The sequence below is a fragment of the Mesoplodon bidens genome (assembly GCF_964165515.1).
Source record: "Mesoplodon bidens genome assembly, chromosome: 16".
NCBI classification, from domain to species: Eukaryota; Metazoa; Chordata; class Mammalia; order Artiodactyla; family Ziphiidae; genus Mesoplodon; species Mesoplodon bidens.
The window spans coordinates 31,286,811-31,306,803 of NC_138173.1; the positions used below are offsets into that span (position 1 = coordinate 31,286,811).

Consider the following 19,993-nt stretch of genomic DNA (forward strand, 5'->3'; position numbering starts at 1 on the left):
ATTAATGCATTTTGTGTTCATTTCAACTAGTTGCTGTGGGCTTAGCCACAATGAGTATGAGTATATGTGTATATCTATATCTATGTCTATAGATATAGATATACACATATATAGAGTAAGCTTTTTTTCTTTATTCCTTGAATCTAAACGTATTAATCTACTTAAATTAAAGGGGAGATATCTGGGGCTTCCCTGGTGGCGCAGTGGTTCAGAGTCTGCCTGCCAATGCAGGGGATACGGGTTCGTGCCTTGGTCTGGGAAGGATCCCACATGCCATGGAGCGGCTGGGCCCGTGAGCCATGGCCACTGGGCCTGCGCATCTGGAGCCTGTGCACTGCAATGGGAGAGGCCACAAAAGTGAGAGGCCCGCGTACCAAAAAAAAAAAAAAAAGGGAGATATCTAACAAAGCATTGCAGGGCATTTATAAAATTCAAAAATCTATTCATGTGTTTGAAGAAAATCATTGATTTTTTTCCAGGAAAATATGATGCTCTTGTGCATATTATATTAAATCCAAATCTTAATTTCCAATATAGGGAATAAAGTACTTTGCATATTAAAAATTATATAATATCTATATTTTTAAAGTATGGCCTCTGGTAGATAGGATAAGTAGGGCAATATTTCAATATTTATTGATCTATGTCTACTGAAAAAGAGAGCACATTATTTTATTTTTAAATGGATGGTATTGGTAAAATGTAGCTATTTTAGTGCCCTAATACCAACATAAATCTTACAGTTTTCATTAATCTTTAAGCCTCGTTTACAAACATTGAGGGGAAAATATTTTTCAGTATTACATTACATTCACTTTTTAGTATTATGTAATTTATATTGATACACTGTTTTTTAGTGTTATTGTTGCAGAACACAACGTCACTGAAAAGCACATTTAGCAAAGTGTAAAATTAGTTTTAGCTTGTAACCTTTTAAAAAACAATGTAAATTAGATAGCTATAAATGCATGCCTAAAGAAAACAACAACATATATATGTAAAATCAAAGTGATGGTCTCATAGAGGAGATTTAACGTAAATGGCTACCAGTAGACCCTGAACAAAATGATCAATACTCCTCTTAAAAAACAATGCTTTAGCTGTCTAGTGAGATTATAAGGATCTCATAAAGATGTGCAAACCAAAGATAGAGTAGCTGCAGTACGCCTGGAAGTGGCTAAGCTCCCAAGCAAATCATCCCTATTAGCTCCTATTCATGATTTAAATTATGCTTTTTTATCTGTTCATAACATGCAGCACTTTTTAGCCTCACATTTCTAGGCATTTTAGCTTTTGCTGACATAAATGCATTCCCCAAATAGAATGTTACAACAATTTTCTGCTAGACATTTAAGCCCATTTGTGCATTTTATTTTAAGATACTTTTTTTTGAAACTTCTAACTGTGAGAGATCTGGGAAGGTGGTGTTAGAATGAATGAGAACTTGTTTTCTAAAGCGACACTGTAGACACTTGATCTACTGTTAAAAAAAAAAATCACAGCTTCCTACCTTGAAAACAAACATCTCACGGCGAAGAATAGCTAGAGTGTTAAAGTTCCCATCACAGATGTTGGGTTTGGCTCCAGGATAGGAAGGTCTGCCAGTGGGAGGCCGGGGAGGTTTGGGCCGGTCATTCTTCCTTGGGTCAGCTGGAGGATTAGAGCGGTGTGGGGGCACTGTCGGTAGAGGTCTTGTTGGTGGAGGAATCTTGTCAGGTGGACCTTTTGAAAATATGAGGACAGCACTTGGCTCACTTAAAACTGGAATAGTGCTGGAAAATATGCTACAGAGGACAATCACTCATCAGTGGAGGGTTCAGATTAAGCAAACTAAGAGGTCTTTAAGATTGTTTACTACCTGAAAAAACAAACGATCTTACCCAACAAACCATTGCCAAGTCTATTGGAAACTGTCTTTATTGTGTTGAATTCTGGATCCAAGTAACTAGGCCTTCTTTGTTAATTTTTAATGATTTTTATAATAGCTTCACCACAGCCCTTATTAGAAAGTCTGCTTTCAAATCTTTTTTTGGAAGTAGGTGGTGTATTAATCATAAATAAATTAAAATGAATACTGGAACCATGCATGCAAGCTCCACCAAAGTTAATCCTAGATTTTGATAGATAATTCTATGCAAATATTTCTAATATTGTTAATAGTTCATTAACAAATCAAAGTTTATTCTATCCTTATGTATCTAACTATATTTTATCAACTTTTCCTGACTTTCATTATTTTCTTCTAATGAAATGTTTTGACAAATTGCTAGAAGAGTGTTTCATTTGAATACTGAATCTAAAACACCTATTGATTAAAACACCACTAGTAAAATATTAATGTAAAGAAGTATTTCTAAAAGGAGGTTTCTAAATCAAGCCAAAGTTTATAGATGTAATTTGGTACAGATGTAAAGCATCATTCCTCAAGGGATTTATGTTTTTTAAAAAGAAATACAGGGCTGTTCACACTTACTATTTAGATATGGAAAGAATACTCTTTTGCAGACCTTCAGTCTAGACTACTAATTCATGAGGTCATGAGAAAGAGCTTCCTTTCAGTTAACTACTTTGGCAGAATTTCTGATGACACACACATAGGCATTGGCTAGCTCATTCAACATATGAGCTATTTAGTTTTGACTCCCAGATATTTCTCTTTTATCAGTATCCCCCCAAATAAAGAGCAGCACAAAAGTTGACCTTTTCTCCAAAACTTATTTTAACCTTGAGAAAATGGTCACCACTGAGACATTGAACTTGAAAAATTCATGAATGCAAAACAGATTACTGAACTTAAACTATGATATTTAAAAATGCAAATGACATCTTCTGAGTACTGAATATTACAGACAGCACACACTTGTTTTTGTATTGTAAAATGAAAGCTTCACTTCATTAATTTAGTAAAGCATATTCTCTATATGTAAATAATAAATGTCAAGTTCTTAACAATTTTGTGTGAAATAAATGTCTTTATAAAAGTCAGTGGTCCTATTGAGGGAGTTAGGATTATAGTAAATATGTGTAATAATGTTTCTTCCTTTTGTCTTACCTTGCATTCATTGACTGAACCCCATAAATTAAAATTGTTTTACTCTACTAGAAATTTATTGTGAATTATGTGTTACTAAACTTAGCCATTTGTTATCTTTTACCTCTTAGTCAATAATTACATGTTTTTGAGTTCATTTTGTTACACCCATCACACAAGAGAATTTTCAGCGTTTTCCAAAGTGATTTGTCTAACATCTATCTACCATCAAATATCATAAACTGAGAATCAATCTGTCAGCTTTTACCAAAGTCTCAGTATGTTATGACTTCTATGACTCATTGTTTTTATCGGTTATATTCATTTATTACATTTTTATCAGAATTTTAAATACTAAATCTTATCTGACCTTTACTATAATTTCAGGTTTCAATTAAACTCAGTAAGAAAAGTTTATCAGTGCCTAGACTTTCCCATTATCTGCATATTAAGATATCTGGGATTGTTGCCAACCAAATTTGATTGATAGAAGACTTTTGTCAATAGACCAGATATTTTTTTTTCAGTATTTATCTCTCTAATATACTTAGAGCATCTATCTCAACAAAGAAAACAGAGCAGAAATTCTGCACTTCACTATAGGGTTAACCAAATAGAATCAGTGGTAACTTACCATATATTTTCTGGATGCCCTGCAAATCATCATTAGGTAGTTTGAAGTTGTCAGTTTCCATGTACTGGTAAAATGGAGCCATGATGGCAGTAGGGTCATTGGAATGCTCCAGTCCCAGAGCATGTCCCAGTTCATGAACCGCTACAAGAAATAAGTCATTTCCTGTGCAAATGAGAAGAAAAGACACTATTATAACTAATATCCAAGTATATAATTGACAAGGACAATTGGTGTTATCAAAATTTTACCCAAGAAAAATAAGGGGAACTTTTTATTTCAACTATCTGTGTGATTTTATCATTGGATTACCTATGGGCAAAATCCAATATGTGATTTTAAAAAGGGGGGTTGGTGGTGGGGAGGTGATGATAGTGAAGTCACAGAAATTTAGAAACTGAAAGAAAAGATAAAGAATAAAAGTTGAAGAAAGAACATTAGCATCAGAAATTGCTACTACTGCTGTTGAAATATTCTTCCAATTAGAAAACATGTAATATACTATATCTCACTTATGTAACCTTCATAGTGAACATAATTCTAACAATTCAGCAAAAAATATAGGGTAGTTACAATCCCTACTTTTACACAGATGAGTAAATTATGGCATAGAAGTGACAAATCTTGTCAAGGATAGCAAATCTTTGTATTTACAGAGCTGTGACAAGAACTTAGGTTATTATAAGTCCTAGACTAAGGCTTCTCTTTCTTAGTGGCCTAAAATAATGTAAAATAAAAGTCATAGGCTAGCAGTCATAAAAATTAGGAATCTAGTCTTAGCTCTGTAAATACAAATTCTAATCAATTCATACATAGTCTGAGCAAAACATATTTATCTTAGAGGGTCTGTTTCTCACTGAAAAAAAAAATCTCCTCCACTAGTAGTAAACGTGCACAGTGAATCAATGTAGTGCAAACTCTCAGAGATACTTTGTCTGACTTTTTTCAGTCAAAACCACTGCTAATGGCCTCTACATGTTGTCCACTCCTGGATCATCATAACTCAGCACCTGAGGAAAAGAACCAGTCCTCCATGGATATTTGTAAATTCCAAAAATTTAGTCAAACCATATGAGCATCAGTGAGTTGGGGCTGTTATTCTTCTGTGGTGACAGATCCAAACAGAAGAAAGGGCCTAAAATTAAAACTCATGATCCCAAGATATAAAATATAAGAGATTATTATTACCTTAAGAATGCATTTAAAGGAATTAAAGAACATGACTTAAGGACAAAACAGGGAGTGAAATTATAGGGTGCATATAGGGAAAGATGTATAGTGGGAGAAAGGACAACTTCTGGTAACTGTCTTTGCTTAAATTTTTGTTATTTTTCTACTGCCTACAAGATATTTCCACATTTTGCATTGTCAGGAAATGCAGAACAAGTTTGTTTTTAGAGGAGGAATTATAATGATTGGAGGAAGTAAGGACAGAGAGTGGAATTTCACAGCGTCAGACAGTGGAGAATAAAAAGGCACAGGAGGACTTCCCTGCTGGCGCAGTGGTTGGGAGTCCCCCTGCCGATGCAGGGGATGCGGGTTTGTGCCCCGGTCCGGGAAGATCCCACGTGCCGCAGAGCGGCTGGGCTCGTGAGCCATGGCTGCTGGGCCTGCGCGTCCGGAGCCTGTGCTCCTCAACGGGAGAGGCCGCGAAGCTGCGAGGCCCGTGTACCACAAAAAAAAAAAAAAAAAAAGGCACAGGAGTTCAGAGATACTGGAGAACAGGATTTTTTTTTAAGATGCCACTTTGAGTTAAAAAAAAAAAACCATGCTATCAGGGATCATCTAGTGAGCATGTGCTAGTCACAGGCATATATAAAAAACAGAAGGAAGGAGGGAGTCATTTAATAAGAGATGTAGGAACTGTGAGAGTGTTTGTGAGTATGTAAAATAGGGAAAAGACTTCAGGTTGTGTCTTATAGGATACTCACAGGTGAGAGGAAGGTAGGGAGAAGATGAGTCACAGACATTTTTATATATCAGATATCTAACACCAACTCTGGAATGAACACCTCTGTGATTTCATATCAGAGACATCTTTGTTAAGATACAAATTTGATATAGATGAGCCACTGCAACTGCAAATAAGGTGCAAAGTTGTAGGACACATGTATGCTCACCTTCTGGAGTGAAATACATTTTTTATCAAAAACAGACCTAATGACAAAACAACGATCCATCAAGCAGCCAAAGGACCAACGAAAAACAAGGCAGTGGAACCAATAGCAGAAGACTCAAGGGTTGGCATTCAAGTTTCCCAGGAAGCTATGGTGACACCTAAGCTCAGCAAGACCATAACGCTGGTTTGTAAAATACCTCTAGACACTCCTGGCCTTCTTTTATCAAAACAGATACAACTTCTTTGTCAGAAAGTCCCAATGTGGCCTTACAGGGATTATGGCTTGTCTTTATTCTTCAAAAGGAAAAGAGTCCAATCTTCATAACTTCCTCCTGTGTATCACGTCCCCTTCCCTAGGAAAAAAGTATCCTGAACTTTGTTCATAAACATGTAGGAACTCATTCTCTCACTCTTGGTCAGATAAATATCGCTGTTAATTATCCATCAACATTTTGGACTGTGTCGAATTAACAAGCATTTCAAATCTCTTACAGGAAAATAGTGCTTTAGTCACTTTTTTTTTTTTTTTTGGCTAGTAAGAAAAATGAAAAAAAAAAGTAAATCAAAATGATAACAGCAAAAGTCATTACATTTCATGTTCACTTCAGATCAGTCAAGTTTTTCTAAGCATGTTTTCCAAGGGTGGAGTGATTCCTCATCTAAGGAATAAAGTAAGGCTTTAGAAGAAAATTAATAGGCTCAGGACATGAACCTATGACCTACTGAGTTTGCCATAACACTTTTAATCAGAAATACTGGCCAAAAGTTCCAAGTAATTACCATTCTTCAGATGATTGGCAATAATATAATTAAACCATACTTGCAGCTTCACAATAGTTTAAAAGGATAAGTTGTTAAATGAAGTATCACCCTGTGATTTGAATGCCACTTGGAACAAAAGTTGTTGGCACATGATAAGTTTTAGACAATTAAAATCCACCAGATCTCTTTCCTAATGGTGAAAATAATAACTGCTCCTGTAACTTATCATTAATTCACATGATTCAAGATTCTCAATTGTAATATGCCTTGATCTTATCATCATGCAGGCAGTAAAGGAGAAATCAGCTTCCTGGTTCTTAATACAGAAATAGTACTTGCTTCTTTTGCAAGATTCTGAGTTTTGAGTTTGTCACTTTCAATTGAATCTCTAATCTTCTTTCGTTTGTATACTCCAATATAATTTCAGGATACTGAACTGTATATTATGAAATATAATGCATTATTTATAATTTCCTTGTCATAATTATGTCTTTATATTTTATTCTAAGCTCGTTCACCCCTCCATGCATTTTCATATGCTGTTCCCTCTGCTGACAACATACACTGAATATCAAAAATGACTATACAATATTTCATATGTAAAAATTGTTATACATAATTCTGACATCTATAATCCTATAAACCTATTCAAACACTAGCACTATTGAATCTATCTCTGGTTTCTCCCTTACTTTTGGCTGTCCCAGTCCCTCCAGAGACAATCACTTACCTGAGTTTGAATTTCTCAATTCCTTACTTATATTTAATCAAATATGTGTGTTTAAATAAATTATATCTTTATAAATATAGTATCATTCTGTATGTTATCTTCTGAAACTTGCTGAAACTCTGCATTTGTTTTTCTAATGTTTATCTTCTTGTTTACCTCTTTGTCAGTCTTACAGAATCTTATTAACCTTTTAAAACAAAACTCAGAAACACCTCCTCTGTGAATCCTTCTTCAACTCCCCAGGTAAATTTAGTTCCTCTGTCGATGTGTATCCTTGGCTTTTTGTACATAACTTGATTGTAACACATATCGTAATTGCCCTGACAGCTTCTGATTCATAGAAACTTAATTTTTACTTGTAGGTTAAATGATTGAGAACAAATTTGAGAATATTCATAATTTTAAATACTTAAATGTATAAATTTAAAATACTTAAATCCATGTCTAGGAATAAAATTCAGAAATCATCATAAAATCTTTGATTAGTGATAGTTACCTCATTGAATTCTAAATAGGATGGGCCTAAATAGGATAGGCCTCTTAAACCTCTGTCTTCTCACACTATCCACACATTGGTTTGGGTAGTTGAGAAGTTAAAGAAATATATGTGAGTCAGCCTCCAAGATGGCTCAGATAATTCCCACCTCCTGGTATTTCATTGTATCTGCTTGCTAGAGCAGAATACTGCAGAAGTGAAGGTACCTGATTTCCAAAGTTAGGTCATAATATACATCATGACTTCCTTCTTGGTTATTTCTCTCTCTCTCTCATAACTCACTCTGGAGAATCCAGCTCCCATGTTGTATAAATAGCTCCATATAGAAGGGAGAGACACATGTGGAAAAGTGAGGCCTCCTGCCAACAGCTGTATGAGTGAGCTTAGAAGTAGATTCTCCAGCCCTTTCAAATAATTGCAGCCTCAGCCAATAATTTCACTGCACATTCATGATGTACCTTGAGTCAAAACCACCCAGCTAAGCTGCTCCTGGATTCTTGACCCTCAGAACTGTGTGAGATAATAAATGTTTGTTGTTTTAAGTTGCTAAGTTTTCGGGTGATTTTTTTATGCAGCAACAGATAAGTAATATGGGACATTTTAGCACTCTAATTCCTCACCATTTGGTTAGGATTAGGAATAGGAAAGAAAAGCTGAAAGAAGAAAAGAACTGAGTAGAAAAAGAAGCTACTCTGAAGCATCTGAGTATTTGTAAAATAATCCTGAGATAAAAAATTGTATTAAATATTGTCCAGTCCAATTATCTCTACATAAACTGAAAGGTTTGGCAAAAATTCTAAGTCTGAGGGAAAGTCTGTGACTAAAAACTTCCAAAGATAAAAATATCAGTTATTTTCCTGTCTCATATGTTCTTTCAAATGTTTAAAACCTTATACCTTGGTTGCACCTTTATTTCTATTCTCTTTGCACTTCATTGAAGAAAGGGTCTCTTTCTTGGTGGACAGTAAAGCCTGTGGTCCCTGCTGGAGAGCCAGAAAAGTCTTGTAGACATGTGAAAAAAGAACAAGAATAAAATACTATGTATTGAACATTTATTATGAACCAGAATTATGTCACTGAATTTTTCATTGAAACTTCATGACCCATACTTTCTCACTCCCTTTCAATTGCTCAGTCAGGCTCTCCATGCAAAGGAGAGTTGGGTTCTAAACCACATCCTGGTTGCCCAGCTCCACACAAGAGTTAGATCACTGCTGTGTTCTGCAAGATAGAAGGGGATAGAAGCTGATCTTCGGTAAGAATTTCTTAAGTCTCTTATTTCCACTTCTACCCTTTCATCAAGCCTCCAGTTCCTCAAGGGTCTAGTGCCCTTCTCTTGCCTTCTTCCTGCCCACTCTTCCTATCTTCAACACATCACCTGATCCCCAAGGGCCTCAAGCTTCAGAATGATTCCTTGGCTCCTCCTCTAGATGCTTCTTCTCAACTGAGTCATAGCTTAACCATGAAAAAAGCTTATTATTACAATAATTTATTAGTTGCTTACCATATATGAGCTAACATAATGCAATAAAGTTACAATTTTGAATAGCATTTACATGTGTGTCAGATAAATTTTATTGAGTTTTGTTCAATGACAAATCTAATTTTCTTTCACATACGCTCAAACTTTTAAAGGATTTTGTTGTATATAGTACTGTTAATGATGTCCCAAGACTAGAATTAAAGGAAACAAAAAGTTCTTATAAAGTGTTATAAAAGCAACACGAAGAATATTAGTTAATATTCACATGTACTATGTCTTACCATATTAGTTAAATTTTGTTATTATCACCATTTTACAGATCAGGAAATGAAGACTTTCATAGGTTGTGTAATTTGGCCAAAGTTACCTAGTAACAGGCGGAACTGATTTAAACCCTGTTATAGTCTAGGCCCACAACCAAAAAAATGTCCACTGAGGAAGTGGATTTCTCTACTTTGTCCTCAGCCCTAAACATCTGCTCAAGGCTTCAGAGTTTGCATCCAGGAGACAAGGGCCACCTTATCAAGCCACCTGTTTGAAGCTCACAGCTGCTGCACAGTTGCTGCATAAGAGCTCTTTCTAAAAATCTGTAACAATAGTTTCTATTTTTTTTCTCCACTAAATAAATGCTGAACTTAATATTTTAAAATATACTTCCTCAGTACAATTCTGGCTGCTCAAAAAGTTTTAATCATTTTCATTGCTTCTAATTTTCAAGTCTTAAAGCCTTGTAACAAAGAAAATATTTTCAAAAGAAAAGGAAATAGTACTGCTACAATTAGGATAAAAGTTCAGCACAAGGACTTCCATTTTCAAATTATATTTCAAAACATTTCTTCAGCAATTGAGGAGGGTTTCTGGGATTGTTTGCCTGTTTGGATGCAGTTAGGTTTTGAGCATGCCACTAGTCTACAATAATAAGGCATAATTAAACACCAGGCCATTAAAATATAAGGAAAACAAATAGCTACCTAATAGGTCCTCCAAAAATCAGTAAAGGTATTTTCAAAGATATGCTACCACCAAACATTTATAGCTTTAAATTTAGTAAGGACTTTAGAGTAAATCAATATAATTAAAATAACCGGTCTATTTTAGCCAGGTAAATTGGAACCCTAGGAAAATAGTGAGATAATCAAGTCCATGGTAAATGTTTTATTCATTTAGGCTATAGTTTGGATATGAAGTCTGTTTTGGTTTTTTTGTTTGTTTTTTTTAGTAAATTAGACATGTCTTCACGACATTCAAAATAGTCCTTCTAAAAACATAAATCAAGATTGGATGTGGGTAACTGCACCATGATATTAAAGAGTTTTTTCCCTCCCTTGTTGAGCCTAATTAGGAGTCTAAGAACATTCTCATTTATGTCCCATGTCATTTATTCATGTGTGGTTTATATGTGCTATACTTTCCCCCTGGACAGCTCAATTTAATGGTCAAGATGATTTGGAGGTTTACATTCCTCTCTCTGTAGCCAGTGCAAAAGAGGTCAATTTTAGTGACTACCTAAACAAAAGTAATTGTATAATACATGGAAATCCACTTTTCAGCAACTGATTTTAATTATATGTCTTTTTACTGTATGTGAACTGTAAGTACTATTTATTCAGTCATAATTCTAAGTATGCCTAGTATAACAAACCTGGCATTAAGTGCTACAATTTTCCAGATCAACAGCAACTATGTGGCATATATTTTTGAATAATTACTAATCATCCACTATGTGCAAGGAACTATTTATAGACTCATTGATAAACAATTTATCCTAATATGCAATTGATTTTTTTACTGTGCACCAGACAATATGAAGTACAAGGGTCTTAAAAGATAAATCTCCCAAGTCCATTGTTCTTAATTAAGGAATTGCGAGTTTAGCTCAATGATTCCGAGCTTTTGGGAGCTCACAAGCTCCTCAGAGAATCTGAGAAACTATGGAATTTCTCCCAAGAAAAATGAAGGCATTAGCACAATATTGCTTGTGATTTTGAAGTTAGTTTTACTCCACTTAAGTCCTTTAAGACAGATCAGATTTAAAACCCTTACTCAGCTATTGTCTGTAAAAGATTAGTCAATTATAAATCTCTCTGTGATTCAGTTTCTTTATTTGTAAAGTAGTTCTAAAATAACCTACTTATAGGGCCGTTGGTGGATTCAATAATGTAGTGTATATAAAATATTTTGTGAAGTACCTAAACATAGGTTACTGCTTAAAGACTGGTAGTTAACAGCTACTACTATGTTACTACTACTATTATTACTCCTATTCTGACTACTGCTATTACTACTACTGCTGCTGTTGCTGCTGCTGCTGCTATTATTATTATTATTACTCCTATTCCTATTATTAGTAGACTTTACAAAGTTTTGAGTTAAAAGTTCCCCATTTTACATGACAAGAAATTGAAACTTCAGTACATTGGATGACCCAGGGTCAGAAATCTGTTAAGTATCAGAACTAGAATTTAAATATCAGTTTTGACTTTACCAAAACTAGTGCACTAACTGGTTAAACATGGGCTTAATACAAAAATATATGAGTGACAATGTTGGAAATTATGCTAAGATCAAGTTTTGAAGAGTTCTGAATGCTAGGTTTAAGAGTTAGATCATTATGTAGGAGGCAACAAATACCATGAAAAATTAATATAAAAATGATATTGCTGTAGGGTAAGTTGGCATCAGTGTGCAGGTATGATTGCAGTGGGAAATGACTGAAGGCAAAGGCAGCAGTTAGCAGACTGCTCTAATAGCCAGAATTATTAGGTGATGAGGACCTAAACTAAGGCAGTGATGAAGGGAACAGAAAACTAGAAAGGAAAATAATTGAGTGATAGAATGATTGAAATAATTTCTTGAGTTATGCTATTTCCCATCAAGTTAAAGTTGATCATAATCCCTTAAACACCAAAATCCACTTAAAAATTGCTTCATATTTTACTATCATTACTTCTAAAGATAGAAAAATTGAACCTAGATTTTTATTTTAATTTTCAAAGTATACCATTTAGTATACTAAATGGTTATTATCTTAAAAGTTATCAATTTAAGATCCTTTTAAAAATATTTTGCATTATTTTCACATAGCATCTAAAATTGACTCTATGCTGCAATTTTTGAGCTCAACTGGATAATGAATAATTAGCAAGAAATGGTAAAACAAAATTATAAAATGTTTCATTCACTTGCTTGTACCAGCATATCTAGATTGTGATTCCTACATGTGTTTGACTATATCCGTTTCTTCACTGACATAAGCTTATCCTACAGCAGAAGTGCTTGAAAGGTTTACTGTAACAGCATTGATATGCTACTTCTAATAAACAGGGCTGGGTCACAACAAGGAGATAGGTTGGGTCTTTTTGAGTAAAAGCATTGGGCTTACTATGATGCAAAGATGCAGAATTAGAACAAGCAAGCCCTCTGTAAATAGCATACACAGCTGCAAGCTCAAGGTCAGTCTGTGCATGCAGCTTGCCTCTGTTCTTATCAGCCTATCTATCAAAACTTTCATAATGCTGGAATCCAATTCATACTTTCATATGAGAAGATTAATTTGCAAAATAATTAATACTTTTTGTTCATAAAATTCCTGCTTTTTTAGCCTACATGTTTAGACACCAGAAATGCTTTTTTGTTTTACTTTGGAGAACCTCCCCTAACACTTATTAAGCCAATCATGAGTATGTACAGAATCCTTAGGAAAATGTTGGGAAAGTAATTTTAGGATGGGGAAAGAAGAAGCCTAAGGAGTTAGGATGGAGGTGGGGCTTATTTGGGCACCTGGATAAACTCAGGTATTTAGCTGGTTTATTTTACCGCCTAAAGGAAAATGAAAATTATAGAACAGTAAGATTAAAATTACCAGCTCTTGAGGTCTATAATACAGTCCCTCACAGAAAGAGCATATAAACTGCAATGTGAGGGATGTAGCACGGAGGAATTAACAGGAAAGCAAGTGAAAGGATATTATAGAAAGACCTGAATAGATTTAGTCTATCAAATTATAAACAAATTTGTTTTTATAAAACATTAATAAATAAATCAACAACCATGACTATAGTAAAGAAGCCATAATATATTAATGATTTATTCAGAACTCCTGATGTTTTTTTCCTTTTTTCCCTAACAGAAGCATTTTCCCAGAGGAATGTATTTTGGCTCAACAAGGTGAGCCAAAGGTGATTAATATTAATTATTACTAATTATAATTATTAACATAAATTAATTAATATTAATATATTATCATTTTATATTAATTTATTATAATTAATAATTGTAATTATTAATATAAATTATTAACATTAATTTTTAAAAGGAGGTGTTTCTTTTTTGTTTTTCTCTAAAGCAATCCTCCTTTCTACACTCCCTAGCCTGCCGTTTTTGTTTTTAGTAAAAGCCAACCGAATGTGAAAAATATAAAAACAATGATAAGCTTAACACCTTAACATAATCATGTATTTTTACAGCAAGCTTCCTATTATATACATATATATTTTTTTATTTATTTGTAACTATTTACAGCTATTGATACCAATGGTGAACGATAAATGTTTGACTTCCTTCAATATTCATTTTAGAACAGTGATCTGAATTCATATTTGTGTTCTAAGAGTGATAAGATAAATGTATAAGTTTATTTGAGCAATTATCATTCATATGTGAAGGAAAAATTAAAATGCAGAATCACAAATTTTATACTTATTTGTGTAGTCAACAATAGTGAGGATTAAGTGAACTAGTTCTTCAAAAATATTTTAGTAAAGTAGTGAACTTAAAATATATACATTTATATGGCACATATGAAGAAACTCAGAAGCTTCATGCTTGGCCTGGTATTCACAGAAAGTTTTGAAAAAATGTTTCTGAATCTTGCAAAAGGATGTGATGTCACCTAAGTGTCTTCCTTATCTAATTTCTTCAAGTTTTCTTTTAAAGTGATGAAACCAAAATAGAAGATGAAAATGAAAGCAAAAATAAAAACGGCATTTCTTTTTTTTTTTTTTTTTTTTGTGGTACGCGGGCCTCTCAATGTTGTGGCCTCTCCCGTTGCGGAGCACAGGCTCCGGACACACAGGCTCAGCGGCCATGGCTCACGGGTCTAGCCGCTCCGCGGCATGTGGGATCTTCCTAGGCTGGGGCACGAACCTGTGTCCCCTGCATCGGCAGGTGGACTCTCAACCACTGTGCCACCAGGGAAGCCCAGCATTTCTTTTTTAATAATAGAAATGTTTTTCATCTGGCTGTGATTTATTCAACATATTGTGTAAAAAACGCTCTCATATTTTAATTACTGCAGCAGAGGTGTAGCAGAATAGCTTGTCTCAATTTTATTTAGCAAACAAATATTTGAAAGCCTGGGGTTTTAGCTTAGGAATTGGCAGAATATTCTATTGGCAATGTGCTTATGAATTTCAAATGTTCTGAAAAATCTTTTCTTTCTAGGATACATGAGTTGGAAGGAAACCATAACCTAAATGTCTTGACAAATTTGTGTGTGTGTCTGTATGTTTTGTAAGTAAAGCAATGAATACAGCACCTGTGTTTCATGATTTTTCAGACCCTATGAAAATAAATTCATATAATAACTTCAGTGTAGTCTTGGAAATTTCTTCAGCAGACAGGAAGACTTAAAAATGTATTACAAATATTGACTTAAAAAAAGACAAGGCACGCAAACTCCTGATGTTGAGATTTCTTTTGCTACTAATTACCTTTTAATTGCAAAAGGCCTAATTAACTGGAAAGTAGTTTCCTCATTTACTAAAAGGGAATGAAAATTTATATCCACAGAGTACCCACAATTGTCCAGAATGTTAATCCTTCAACAACCCCTTCAAGTAGGTATAATTACCCTCAAATCACAGCTGAAGAAAGGAAGATATGGAGTAAATAACTTTAAAGCTGATTAAGTGGCACAGGCAAGTTTGTACTTAGTTCTGTTTGAACCCAAAGTCTTTTCCCTGTGCTGAATATGACTTTCAATTGATTTATTATCACAAACGCACACACACAAAACTTGCCTTGAATAAACGTCATCACCTAAACCAACATAAAAGACATTTATGCAACCTTATGACACAAATGAAAAAGAAGAGAAAAAATGCTGACACCAAAAGGAATATCATTTCCTTTAATATTTGCTCATGAACTGTTAGTTTCCATACACACGGTAAGAATTTATTGTCCACTCTGTGCTTAATCAGTAACAGATGCCATCCATAAGATATACAAAAGTCTCTGAGGAACTTAACTATACTCCACTAGAGAACACCTACCATCCTGTGTTGTATGAAGGGATGTGTTTATAAAACATCACTATCATCACATTACTCCATTGCTCAAAATCCTAAAATGATGTCTAAGTAACTACAGTTCAAATAACCCATTATAAACTAACTCCCATAATCTGGTTCAACCTTTCTTACCCAGTCCATCTGCCACTGTTCATCAATACATAGCTTAACTTTTAAAAGGCCCCCAATAAACTATATTAATTTTTACCTCTCTCAGTTTCTTCATGCTAATACCCTATGTATAAATCCTATAAATCATTTACTCCTCTTTTAGCATTGTTTAAAGTTTTAGTATCTGCTTTACTGTGATCACACCACCTTAGGCAGTCAATGTTAAGAAATGAGAATTGAACTGTATATTAATGATTCTATTTATTCCATCACTAATGCTGTTTAATTAGTTATTCTAACAAAGTAATATTTACCAAAAGCTATTTTTAGCTGTGTAGAAGAAGATTTTGTATATTCCACTAAATTATTAATATATCCTTAGTAAAAAAAAAAAGTAGAAAATTAAAGATTTTGTGTGTAAGTTTTAACACTTGAAAAGTCTTGGGAAAAATCCTTAAAATGTGATTTTTCAGTCACTCTTTGTAAATAACTTCAATAATGATAATATTGTTTTAGTTTTTCATTGCTATATAACAAATGAGCAGTTTAAAACAAAAGTCATTTATTATCTCACAAACCCTGTGGCTCAGGAAACTGCGAATGGTTTAACTGGGTTTTTCTGGCTCAAAATCTCTCATGACAGTTGTAAAAGGAAAGCTGTTGGCTGGGCTGTCAAAAGTCATGACTAGGGGCAGTTCTGTAGGCCATGGCTTCTGTTAGCTCTTGGATAGACATGCTGTTCTCATTGCATGGGCTTTCCATATGTTGCTTAAGTATTCCTGTGATATGTTGTCTGACTTACTCCACAGTGACTGTAAGAGAGAGACAGAAGGACTGTCTGAGATGGAATCTGCATTCATTTACAACGTAATCTTGGAAGTGATTTACCATAATTTCTTCCATATTCTATTCATTAAATGTGAGTCACATTGTCCAGCTCACATATATGAACAGAGGGAGGGTATTACATAAGAGTACAATTACCAAAAAGTGAATCATTGGCAGCCACTTGGAGTCTGGGTCCTCCAACATTAATAATAATAGTGAATGCTACCATTTTGGAGTAATTTCTAGGTTTCAGACATTGTACTACGTATTTGCATTCATTATAATAATTATGCAAGGGAGATTCTTCCGTCTATGTTTTCCTTATGAGGAAACTGCATAGCTAGTATTGTTAAATAAATAACAAGGAATATTACTGGTAATTGGCAGAATCAGGATTCAAATTCAGATCGATTTGTCTTCAAGGTCAACAATTTTTCTCCCTTTCAATACTTTGCCTTCTTTATTTTCTACAGTATCAATGATAAATAAACTACATTATGATGGATTTTATTCCACACAATGTTTTAGGAATTCATGTTACTTTAGCTTAGAGGAAATAGGAATCTGATCAAATTACCCTGCTGTTAACTTTAATAAATTGGTTTTAGGCAAAAATTACAAACTTCAAAATCTGCTACTTTTCAACATGACTCAAATAGATACAGAAATATTATAGAGCAGATCCAACTTGCTAAATTCTGATGAAATGTTTGTGCTCAGAACTGCTCTCCCAAGAATTTTGCAGAAATATAGGAGCTTCTTCATCTTTAGCTGCATACTGGGAGTTTTCATGAGCCTCCTCAGTCACTGTTCTTCCATACTAGCTGGAGAACAGGGAATAAGTGATAAAAAGGAACCAGTGGAGGCTAAAATGAACTTTACTGAATGAGTTATAATATTTGTTGATTAATGAAGAATACACTTTCCATTTAATTCTGCTAAGGTAGTTCCATCTCCACATGTTATAATAATGAGAAATCTAGAGTCTTCCCTTTGTATCTTTGGCAAGGAGATTATGTAGATATATTTTCAGATTAGTAACTCAAGTTTCGGTAGCCAAAATTTTGGGCAAACAAAATTAGAGCTGAAAATACAATGCAGAATTAAATGCAACACTTGTAACTTGCATTAACAATGTGACAAATATCATTACAAAAGTTAATATAAAAATTTCAGTATGTTTTTCTCTAATCATCATAGTTCCTATCATGATAACCATCATATCATCATCTATCATGTTAATTATATTCACTTTTTGTCATTTTGTATCCTTCTGGCCTCCATCTTGTGATATCTTCAGGTCAACTATGTAAAAAATAAAGGGAGAGAAGTGGATTGTAATTCATCATCACCATGCAGATCATTAAGCACAGTTGTCTGTTACATACAAAATGGAAAGCAAAAAAAAAAGGAAAGATAAATCAGAACCTCTTTTAGGATCAAAGGCTTGAAAAAGCAAGACACTACCAAATAGAAATGTAAAACACCTGTGGAAAATGTAGATAAAAATATATAATTTTAAATTATTTTATAACATATGCTTCTTACTCAGCTAATTAGAAATTTCCAACAATATGTTACCAATTCTAAAAAAAATGCTAACCATATGCAATTGCTTTCAAAACTCCAGTCTCCTTTGGCTGCTAAGCTATTAAAGACACATAGCACCTAGATTAGTAAAAGCACCTTTCTTCACACTAACACAAGTAAAGAGCTTTGGTCTTTATTCTTTTATACTTGAATATTCAATATCCAAACTTCACACTTAAAGCTGTTCGCATTTCTCTAAATTATACATCTAGAACCGATCTTCCCAAAAAACTTTATTTTTACCCAGAGAAGTACCTGTGTTTTCCACACATCTCATTTTCTGTTTCTAAGACAACTTCCTTTTCAGGATAAAGTGGGTCCATCTACTATCTTACTTTGATAGCAGTCACCTGTTTTACGGTCTTTGCTATTGACTGTTGTCACATTTTTGAAAATCTAACTAATTTAAAGCCACATATTTCTTATAGTTTCTTAAGTATCTTCTCAACACATCCCAATTAATTAGTAGGGATAACTCTTCCTAGAAACAATATTGTTGTTCCCCTAATAACTTATTTAATACAATTGTACTTTGTACCCACACTTTATTATTTGCAGTTTTTATTAATTTCTACCAAATTGCTTGGCTATATATGTGACCTGCTAGTCTATTTTTCTGCCCACCCTATTAAACACCTGGATCTGATACCACTGATACATGTAGGCTTATGTGATTACTTGTCCTGAAATATCAATCTGTTCATTTCTGGAAAATTATATGAATAGAATTTTCCCCAACAAGGTTTTCTAACATAAAAAGATAACAATATGACTACCTATGATTTTTCCATAATAAATTCACTACTTATCTCACAATTATTCCACTGATTCTTTATGCATTATCTTCCTTTCAACAATTGTAAAGCTTTTTTATTTATCTTTTAGTACCTTACAAGTGTCTAATCAAAGTTCATTTCAGCCAAACTTAATTCCATTACATGCATTTATTTATTAAGCAAACAGTTATTGAGGGTCAGATCAAGCGCACAGACCTTACTCTCAACTAGTTTAGCCTGATGGGGGAGACTGATAAATAAACAGAAAAATACAAACAGCTAAAATCACAGAGACATAAATTCATTCAATGACCATATGCTTAGCATCTAAAACATTGCCAGCATAGTGGATTCAGAGACCAATAAGATAAAGTCCTAGTCTCAGTCTATGATTGTCAGATGGATGTTTAAACAAGTACAAGGAAGTTTTGTGAGTGTTCTAGGTGCTAAAATGAAAGTATGTATAGGCTATTGAAATCTAAGATGATAAAATGAACAGTTCCATTATAATTTTGTTGTAGGACTGAGTCTTGGGGTTTGAAACTGGAGTTTGGGCAACCAGTTGTGCTCTAATCAAAATACATATAGGAGAAACAATGAGAATCTGAAACAAGGCAGCAGTGGCATAGATGGCAAGGGTAATATGGCCTAACAGAGTTTAAATAACAGAATCAATGTGACCAAGTTAATGTGGAGAGTAGTTGACATAAAGGGCAAAGAAACAAACACAGACAAAAAAATTCAGGATGACATCAAGTTTCTGCTTTAGATGACTAGATGGGTGCTGATACATTAACAAAGGTATAGAATATAAAAACTGCAGCAGACCTGAGGATATAATAAGATAACTTTTAAATGTATTCATTTGAGATTCCTATGGTGCAGTTAAATTTGGGTTTGGAGTTCAGAAGGAAAAGTGACTTAATATTATACTTCTCCAAGTCTTTATTATATAGGTAGTTTAATCCATGGTAGTGAATAAAGAGAAAGACAAAGGGTGTAGAAAGAAAAAAAAAACACTAAAACAAAATAAAATCCATGGTTAATATTTAGAGGGTAGAAGAGAAGGAAATCATGAAGAAGAGTAACTTAGAGTAGTTCAAACAGAAGAACATAGAGTAAGTAGCCAATAAGAAGTTTAAA

At 33.8% G+C, this 19,993-nt stretch overlaps 1 protein-coding gene across 1 annotated transcript in view; it reads right to left on the reverse strand.

Annotated features, from left to right (window-relative positions):
• The window catches only part of MMP16 (matrix metallopeptidase 16), a 347,840-nt gene that overhangs the window by 122,044 nt on the left and 205,803 nt on the right, over positions 1 to 19,993 (reverse strand). The window contains exons 5-6 of the mRNA XM_081258113.1: positions 3,666 to 3,827; positions 1,511 to 1,722 (exon numbers count right to left, since the gene is read on the reverse strand). Of these exons, the coding sequence (XP_081114239.1) occupies positions 1,511 to 1,722; positions 3,666 to 3,827 (374 nt within the window). The remainder of the gene's footprint in view (positions 1 to 1,510; positions 1,723 to 3,665; positions 3,828 to 19,993) is intronic.